Source organism: Engraulis encrasicolus, chromosome 6, assembly GCF_034702125.1.
Source record: "Engraulis encrasicolus isolate BLACKSEA-1 chromosome 6, IST_EnEncr_1.0, whole genome shotgun sequence".
NCBI lineage: Eukaryota > Metazoa > Chordata > Actinopteri > Clupeiformes > Engraulidae > Engraulis > Engraulis encrasicolus.
This window is the reverse complement of record NC_085862.1, coordinates 22159810-22170069: the sequence shown is the minus strand read 5'-3', so window position 1 is coordinate 22170069 and position 10260 is coordinate 22159810. Positions and strand designations below refer to the sequence as shown.

At 42.9% G+C, this 10260-nt stretch overlaps 1 protein-coding gene across 2 annotated transcripts in view; it reads left to right on the top strand.

The window, feature by feature from the left end:
* The first annotated feature begins 1921 nt into the window (after positions 1-1921).
* shroom2a (shroom family member 2a) overlaps positions 1922-10260 on the top strand; it is a 63886-nt gene continuing 55547 nt past the window's right edge. Inside the window, exon 1 of one of the 2 annotated variants that reach the window (XM_063200936.1) lies at positions 1922-3083. In XM_063200936.1, coding sequence (XP_063057006.1) covers positions 2874-3083 — 210 coding nt within the window. In that variant the 5' untranslated portion in view covers positions 1922-2873. Of the gene's footprint in view, positions 3084-7654; positions 8416-10260 lie in introns of those variants that run through there. The other variant, XM_063200937.1, reaches the window with a different exon arrangement.

Genomic DNA, 10260 nt, shown 5'->3' with positions numbered 1-10260 from the left:
TCTTGCCATAACTGAAATCTGTCTGTTCTAAATGACCTAAAGAAGTCAAAAGTCTCTACTATCCAGAAGCATGTGAAGAAGACATGGTTCATGCTGCAATGACAACTGATGAATATGATAACATGAAAGCAATTTACAAAGCAGCACAGGTGACAAGGACAAACATTGCAACCTTCACCAAGACAGGCCAGGGAACAGATGCCATACAAGTATCCAGCAACATCAATGATGTCCCAGCTGAATTGTACAGACTAGCAAGGGTGTGTCTCTCTTTCGGCCACTTTCTACTGAATGCAAGTTCATGATTCTCCAAGGCTTCTGAATCAAGCATGTTGACATAAATTTTTTCAATGATGTCCATGCTTTTTTTGTGTTTCCACATCAATACGGTTGATCAGCTCAAGCAGACATGTTAACGTCAAGGCTTCTTTGAGAGTTGTATTTCTGTCAGGCCTGAGTCTCGCCGTACATGACACATGTTTTGTCCCACAATCTTTGTGATATCATACATCAATTGCATGTGCATCATCTGCTGAGATGCGGGTGTTCAGTCTAGTTTTGAGTGTGAGATTCTGGGACTGTTCCAAAGCAGCCTTTGGAGATTTTTCCGGCATTTGCAAGTTCTGACCAGAAAAAGTAGTTCACCATCGGGTCATCCATTTCTGTTCATCCTCTCTTCTTGCCACGCTTCTTGGCTGTGCACCGTCCTGTAGAAATGATGTGCATGTTGGTTGCTTGCATGCTGTATTTGAACCTTGTTGGTTGCACCTGAGTGACAGGAGAGATGCTAGACTGCTTTCTGTGTCCCTGGTGTCTCAGCTGTGCAGTTCTGCAGTCGTCTTTGGATTTAACATGGTCCCAATCACTCAGACTGACCCTCTCTTGAACTACTTCTCGTACATGTCCATTAGTGTCTAATCTTGGATTCTGGACCAGAACCACCGTCTTGGCATCATCAGACTGGCATAGAATACACAGCTTCCAGTTAAGGAGCTCATGGGCTTGACATGTCTCTTGTTCACCTCGATGTTCTTCTTCACCCATGAATATAACCAGAACAAACAGCAAACAGAACCCTCACTGTTACACTAAAGCACACTCACCAACACCAGTTAATGACATGCTCGTATGTGCATTAATAATATTAATAACACCAATTGATTTATCACTCTGTCTTGCAGTCAGTTTCCAGTATTATCATACAGAAAATGCATGCATGCTGAAGGATTCCCCCAAATGAAAAAATTGAACACCTGCTGACACTCAAAACATTCACTATGTGGCGCTGCTCCTGTATACTGGATACAATGTAGCTGTGAGATTTGCACAGGCAAGCCTGTAAATGTACAGCAAAATGGTGGACATGTAAACTGTACCAGTTTTGCACATTCAAGCAGGGATGTTTTAAATGGTGGGCCATCTACTCATAAATACTATAAATCAATAGTTCAAATAAATTGGTGTGGTAACAAAATGTCTGACAACAATAAAACTAACACCATTAGATTCAGTGACCCTGAAAATGTTGGTTAAGCAGTTAAAATCAATGTTCTAACTTATTCAGAAGCTGAGAAATGACAAAATATAGGTTTTTCGGACGCCATTTTGAAAAATCCAAGATGGCCGCCACCTGTGCAGATGGAAACATTGTTTTTCTGATTGCTTATACTATCTACTTTTCAAAAATGTATAGTTTTCCAAATCCCCATAAAAATCCAGCAAAAATACATAATGAACTTGACTAATATGGGCTGTGGTGATATTTCTACTACACCAATAGGGGGAGCCAATGCTTTACAACAAAACCACTTCTGTTCCCATGTGGAATTATGTTCGCAGGTACTGTGCTCTCCATCCGCGCCTCTACTGGTCAATGCAGGTTGCTGGTGGAACACGGAACATGTAATCCAGTGCAGGCGAACAAGTTGGTCGGCTCTCATTTTGCTCCAGTGTGTGTTGTTGCCTATTCGGTTCAGTTGAGAAATTGGGATTTACCTTTACGTGAAACGAGGAATGAAGTTTTCCTGGACCGACAGAGCCGCTTTTAAAAGAACGGATTGATTGAAACACTGAAGCCAAGGTTTTCTCTCACGTTTTGGAGGATGAGTTTTCTTTCTATTATTAGTGCGCTTGGGGGAATGTGTTAAGTTAGACCTCTGTGCTTCAAGCTATGAACGTATGAACGTATTGGGTAACGTACTGGGTACATTGTTTCAGTGTATTGAAGCTGAGTATACAATGTATCCGTTGATGGTATCAGTTTAACATCATTGATAACATTTAACATTGTGTCGGACCTTATCCAGCGACAATAACTTTGCAAAGTAGCCTGTTAGCCACGCGCTAATCAACTAGCTGGAAGATGCGCTTAGCTGGAGGTGAGGCTTCCATATATTTAAAACGGTATAGAAACTGTGTTAAGGATTTAAAGTAGTTCTGAAGAGGATAAACTGTTTTGTGAGAGAACAAGTCAAATCAATTGATTCATACTTTCCTTAAAAACTGATATCTGCAGATGGTGTAACTTATAGAGTTAAACATGGCTCCTGATGGATTTAAGGGGGAGTAAAGGGTGGATGAAACAGCTTGATTCGGCACTCAGTTGGCAGCCATTCAATTGAAGAGATGGGGGTCTCCTACCTCTTCAAATCGACAACATGTTGCCTTTAACTCTGTCCTACGACATAATTAGATATGGGATTTGAGTGCAAACAGGTGTCAAGACAACAAATAGCCTAGTATAGCGCGCATCACAACAGATCTCAAGTTTCACGTTAAATTCTGAGGTGGATAGCTTTTCTTCTGCCATTTTATTTATAGTTGTGAATATCTTCTCTTGATAAAAAAAATAAATTGCGTGTTGCCACAAAACAATGGCAGCGATAGACCATAGGATAGAGACTCCGTTTGTAGACAGGGACCCCAAACACTTGCTGGACCCCGAAAGATCCTACACTTTGGACCAACGAAACGTGGATGGAGAGGGATGGAGACTGGTGGATGTGCTGCTTACGGGAGGCGCTCCGTGGGGCTTTACTCTCCGGGGAGGACGGGAGCACCACGAACCACTTCTCATAACAAAGGTAGGTATATGAATTAAAAGCAGCATAGTGTGTGCACGTGCGAGCGTGTGTGCGTAAATGCGCGATGGTACTTTAGGCTCGCGCATTTAATGTGTGTGTGTGTGTGTGTGTGTGTGTGTGTGTGTGTGTGTGTGTGTGTGTGTGTGTGTTTGTGTGTGTGTTTTTGTGTGTGTGGGACAGACAGACAGACAGACAGATAGATAGACAGACAGACAGACAGACAGATAGATAGATAGATAGACAGACAGACAGACAGACAGACAGACAGACAGACAGACAGACAGACAGACAGACAGAGAAAGAGTGTGTTCGTGAGTGTGCTCCTCTTAGAGAGTGTGAGGGTAAGGGAGGGAAGGAATGATGTTTCTGTAGAAGGATGTTTCATCAGTTGAAAAGCAGCACATTTCTAAACTCTGCTTTGACTGTTGTGTCTGATGGGCTATAAATCTCTCCGTGTTTTCTTCTAAGGCCTCTAACCATCTTGCACGACTGGCTGGATTTAATGTCACATCTTACCCACTCACAACAAGGCATGCCTCACAGAGACCACAGCAATCTCTGCCTTTCCTGTTTCAGTATACAACGTGACGATTTTGCTTTGCAATCCTGGAAATGACAAGCCTTTGTTTCTGTTGTGCTGTTGTGTAGCCTACTGTGACATTGATATTCAGTGAGTCAGCGCAACAGATGGAGTCTCCATTTGTTGGTTTCTTTTTTTACCTTTCAGATAAATATGAAGAGTGATAAGGCCTGGAAGACAGAGCTTAATGTAAACAAATGTGGGTGCTTCACAACCCTAATTAAAGGTCACTTCTTAACGTCAGCAAACACACCTCAACAGTCATAGCACCTAACTCAGTCTTCAGGTAGCCTGTGTTTCGATGGGCTATGTTTGTGGAAACATTGCGCAATATTGACAATCCCTTGAGTCAATGTGAAAATCCATTCAATTTTGCCGTTGTAATAAGTTTCAAAATCAAGTAAGGTACAAAAGCAGAGAAATGGTTGAATACCAATACTGTATTAATCCTGAAGTTAAGTAATTGGACGTTGTAATCCTGAACATAACAATAGTGATCTCACACAATGATTAGGAATATAGTATGTAGAGATTAAGCTTAAGCAATGGTGCTACAGACAAGTTCTGTTAAAGAAAAATTGTGATTCCATTTACAATTTGACGAGACAATGATTGAATTTTAAAACTTGAGAAGGTCCTTTTCTGATTTGCATGTCGGCCTGCACATCTGTTAATTAGCTGGACTCAACTTCACTGTTGTAAAACCCAAATTGGCATTCACATCTGAAGACTTGTCCATAAAGTCCACAGGGGGCAAAGAAATAGCCATCCTTACCTGACACGGCAAGAGCTTCCTTGAGCTTCACACAGTCATTTTGGTGAAAGGATGAAAGCGTTAAACGGCACTTAAAGTTTGTGAACATAGTCTAAAAAACAATAGGTGCATTTTATGTTTAACAAAAACTGTTGAAGCTTTGCCTCCCTGAAGACAAAACAAAATCAAAGCACAGGCATTATTTGTGAAATCATCAAATTCAAACTGTCTTTCTGCTTGGCAGTTGTTTATGAAACAAAATCTGTTCTCTCTAAAAGTAGCTTGCCTAAGAATCTAGATGTACACTAGCAGTATTAAATATTTTGTAATTTATGAAAGTATAGTAATACATTATCTCCAGATGATTGAATAAATTTGAATCAAATGCCTTCAAGTTGGAAAACTGAGCATTGGTTTCACCCAAAGGGTTTCAGTTGTTACATGCAGGTTTTTTCAGACTGGTAAGTACCTATTTAGTTTACTGTGTGTAATTTACTTTATAGCTGACTCTTCATTGTGGCCTCAGGAGTTTGGCGTCATTTCTCAGCTACTCGAGTACAGGTGAAGGAGAGTGAAGCTGAACCTCATACCAAGAATGCTTTTCCAAAAGGAACGCTGTAAAGAACACACTTTCACGCTAACCATTGGGGTGTAAAACAGAAACAGTTCTGGCTCCCCCACCTCCCTTTTAACCCTTTGAGGTGTACCTATTTATTTATTTATTTATTTATTTACTTATTTATTTATATTTATTTATTTATTTATTTATTATTAATGTAGCAACATTTTGAATCAAAGATTGTAAGATTCTCTTCCTATAGTCTTTTCTCTCTGACTCACTACATTGTCACAGATAGTGCAGGATTTGTACGCAGAGCTCTATGGGAGCTGTAGAACATTCTTGGAATGGGGAAAAATCCTTCTTCCTCACACCCTCTAGTCCTCCCCTTCATCCCCCTGAAGGAGATGAAGTTTACAAGCTCTCCGCCCCTCATCAAAACCCTGTCCCACTGCAGCAGCCCAAGGGCCGCCACTCCTCTCACATCATTAGCCTACTACGCTGTAAAACTTAAGTCAGAGGATCAAACACGACCTCACGCAGATCACTTTGGCCCTTATACACGCAAGCACACACACACACACGCACACACGCACACTCACACACACGCACATGTACACCACCAGAGCGTCTATGCACTGCCCTGGGGACTCTGAGGAATCAGGCTGAGATCCCACGCTGAAGCCCTGCTGTCACATCCATGTCGCTGCCAAATGGATAACATTACAACCAGGCTCACTACAGTCACATTACATTCCAGATGTGCATGTTCAGACTAGCCTGAGTGTTTCATTTACTTACATAATACACACGCCTACTTAAATAACTTATCCTGACACCTCTTTTAATTAACACGCGCATGCGCGCGCACACACTCACACACACACAATGGACATGGGTGTATATGGCCCTTTGAAAGAAATATGTAACCTTTTCTTCTGCTTTTTTTCTCGGTGTGATTCCACCAACGACATGTTTATAAAAAACCAAGGTGTGTGACGATAATCCACCATGATGAATGGAAGCTTGTTCCCAAGTAGAGATTTGTGCTAAAGCAGGATGTGCACACAAAAAATCAGTTACCGCTTTTTGCCATTGTTCCAGCAGTGCAGGGAAAATAAGAATAATACATTTTAGATTAGGCACTTAAATGCCAATGGACACTGTATTTTATCACCAACAATATAAAAAGACGAAAATTGCAATAATGTGGCCCTACCGTGGTCTAACGGTGGGGCACTCGTCTACTGGGTGGCTGACCCGGGTTCGATTCCCGGCCGGGGTCCTTTGCCCGCCCTTCCCCATCTCTCTCCCCTACTCGCTTCCTGTCACCATCTTCACTGTACTATCAAAAATAAAGTCAAAAAGACCGAAAAATATCTTTAAAAATAAAATAAAAAAATGCTGTAATGGAAAAGGTATGGGACCACAACAGTTGACAAATATATAGAACGTAGTAACCTATTGCATGGCAAAATTATGGGGATTGATGTTCAGCAACAGGTCAAGGTATGGGGCAAGTAGTCTTGTATCTACTATCTAATACAATTGCACAATGCCTGTTGGGTTAAACACTCATGTGCACAAAGTTTTGCTTCTCAGCTAGTCTGACCAGGCGAATATACAAAACATCTAAGATCATTTAAGACCAATTTTCAGCAGTTCTTTGGGGCATATTTCGGGGCAATGGTGCATTGGATCTGTTGGGAGGTGAGCGGAATAAAGAATGGTCAGGTTGATTGCAGCTGAAACCAGTAGTATCCAGAAGCATTTTGACACATCCCTTGGACCTCCCTCTGAGAAGTGGTTTGACGAGGAAGAAATTTGACAAAAACAATCAGAGAGTTGCTGTCCCTTAAGTCAGGCGCGTTGTGATATTTGTGTCTCGGCCTGCTACCTGTTTTGTGAAGTGCACAGGTTCTGAAAGGCAGACAAGAGATCAAGAGTGACTGCCCACCACTGAACGCACATCAGTTTATTCCGGTCTCTTGGCTGGTTATACTCTGAGCTATTGGATACATTGCACTTCACAAAAATTCTACAAAAAAACATGACATGCTCTACAATGTACTATTATAATGTTCAAATCCGTTTCTTAACTGGAAGTGTACTCCATCTTTGTGATGCATATCTAAACCCGGCATATCTTCCATAAGTAATATTAACAATAAAGAAAGCCAAGTGTACATTTCGAACCAATGCGCTATTAAGTCCAGCCCGGTGTTTTATACAAAGGTTGGCCATCTTAACTTCTTCTCCAGGTTGAAGCCAAACACAGTTTGATTGCAGTGGTCCGCGATTCAGTGGATTTAAAAAAATTAAGCCTATTTGTAACTCAAATCCTCTTGTACCCCTTTGGCTGCTTCCTCTTCTCCTCCCATGGGTTTAACACAGCCCTGCTCAATTCAATGATTAACAGAAAAAACATCAAACATGCAAATGACCACCAATGTCAGTGGTAAAATGTCCTGAAACTTAAAACGGCTGTTCTTTTCATCGTCATAGTGGCTGAATGGGAGTTTGATGTAACAACAATGTGAGCAGAGAAGTACATGAACACGAGAACATGATTAAGGAGACGTGGTGAAGTGGAGATTATGCTTGGACTTGACGTAGGTCGTGGGGCAGATCCGTGTGCGTGTGCGTGTGCGTGTGCGTGTGCGTGTGTGTGTGTGTGTGTGTGTGTGTGTGTGTGTGTGTTTTGACTGCAGGACTAGTGGCCAGGAAGGGGTCGGCGAGGATGAACGTTGCCTCAGACGTGTGTGTGTGTGTGTGTGTGTGTTTGTGCTTGTGTGTATCTATGTTGTGTGCATGTACTGTATGTGTTGTGCGTGTCGCCTCTCCTCACTGCTGTGTGGCTTCTGGTAGCCTGTCCAAGCGAAACTCTGCTGTGTGTGCTCTGTGGGTTAATGATAAACCACCAAAGACCTTGCAGGGGAGATTTGGTGGGTCACACACACCAGCAACCAGCACCTCTCACACAGCCTGGAATTTGCGGGTCTTATTTGCAGGTGGCCACGCTCAGTCCAAGGTCCACCCTCCCACCCGGGCATGTGCAAAAGGGACTTGCATTGGTCAGTTTGCTTGAGCCACAGAGTGACAAAACACTCGGCCGCCTTAAGGATTGATGTATTGAACGCCCTCATAACTGTTGTTTGGTGGGACGGAGGGTGGGCATGTGACACGAATGAGTCGGCATTCCTGCCTGGCCTGCCATCCGTGATATCCCTTAAGGAGCTCTGGTCCGGGGTCACGCTGTGTGGTTGTGCTGTGCAGTTTTCCGTGTTCTTCTGAGCAAGTTAATGTGAAAAGCTTGGCGGGAGTCGACCTCGAGTGCCGTCGGGCTCGCATGCGTGTTTTTCTCGTTGGTGAGGTGAGGAGGGGAAACTTGGCGTGCAGACAGACCTCCAGGGGGGCATCGCATCTGCACACCTCAGTGGTTGGTGAGACGGTTAATGTTGCACTTTTTATAGTCATCTGTAGGCAAGCTCTCATGTGGTCCTCAGAGTTATGTTAATGTTAGACTTTGACCAAGTTTTGCTGTGTTCTGACTGAGGGGGAAAGGCACATTTATAACTAAGAAGGCAGGCTATACAGTAACAGTGCTGCTTTCTTGTGGCTAGTTTGTCATACCTCTCATTTTATATTGGCCTGCGACGTCACAGTAAAGTCCAGCTCAGAGAATCCCTCAGCAATGCACAGGAATGAATTAGGGTTGGGATATCGGTATCGGTGTATCGGTATCGAGTTCAGATATCAACATTATTCAGAGATCGGATCGGATTGGATCAGAATTTTCCTAAAGTATCGGAATTTTCCCGATAGCCAGGTGTAATGTTAATTTGAAATCATAACACTTGCATATTAGTTTTCAGGATGGGATAGTTAGCTTTTTACTTGTTACTTTTTACTTATTAATTGGTTTCTTGTTCTTCTGACTTCCTTTTCTGACCAAATAGTCTACTTGGGCCCACCTCAAGTTGAAACCCATGCATATGTGTGGTTTTGGGATTGGATCGGAGTAGTATCGGTATCGGCAGATATCCAAATTTAGATATCGGGATCGGATCGGAAGGGACAAATTGTGTATCGGTGCATCCCTAGAATGAATAGGACAACCAGTCACATCTGTGTGTAACAGGATGTCACAGCATGGCATCAAAGTCCATCATTATTAGATCAACCTCATGTTAAAAAAACACAAGTCGTGAATGCGTTGAAACATTGACGTGATTATTGTGATGGGTCGCTTTTTGTTACTCACTTAAATGCAACAAATAATGTGATGCATGAACTTGCCCTACGTTTGTCCTATTAAGCAACTAAGGGAAGGGGGGCATTGATAATACGGTAAGGCCCTTTCTTCAGTGGTGAATTTTTTGTCTTCAATTTGTAGATGGAATTATACCTCCGTTTCATGTCATGTCATGTCATGTCAGCCTTATGTCACAGCCTGAAAGAAGAGGATAAGTAAGTATTCGGCCACAAAACGTGTCTGAAGATTCAAGTAGGATAGAACTTGACAAAAATAGGTGCTGCTGGGTCAAGCAGTTGTTTTTGACTTTTAAAAACTCTTTTCCTTATATAACTGGTGAAATGTTTCAAATTTCTAAGCATAGCCACAGCTGAGATCTCCAAATCTGCTCAAGCAGGACTAAGACCCCCTTCCTCTTGTTCGCTCGCTAGCTGGCTTGTTGCTTCTCCGTTCCTCCCTATCCTTCTCTCCCTCCCTCCCTCCCTGCTCTGGATGCTGTCTGTCTGGGCTCTCTAAAGGTGGCAGGCGGTGCCAGGAGCAGGGGAGGAATGCTGCCGGAGTCTCCCCGGATTCTCCAAATGTACTGAGTTATTCTTGACAACCTCAGAGAGCCTACAGCCGCAATGGTCTGATGCAGCATCTGGCTGAGAGAGAGAGAGAGAGAGAGAGAGAGAGAGAGAGAGAGAGAGAGAGAGCGAGAGCGAGAGCGAGAGAGAGAGAGAGAGAGAGAGAGAGAGAGAGAGAGAGAGAGAGAGAGAGAGAGAGAGATCAGGCTTTATAGTGGGACCAACCAAAGACAAGCAGACAATATGAAATTGGATTTGGGCTCTGTCCTGGAACTTGTTTGTTTAGAAAGAAAGGAAAGGGTGACTGCTACAGGAAACAGAATAAGGATGCCCTGCCATTGTCATCCAGCCGCACAACAATATATAACATTGACAATGCGGCCCCGTAAATGACTTCCACCTGCACCAAACTAACAGGAAGTTGGTGAGTCATAAATGTGTCCACATTAATGTGACCTGGTGC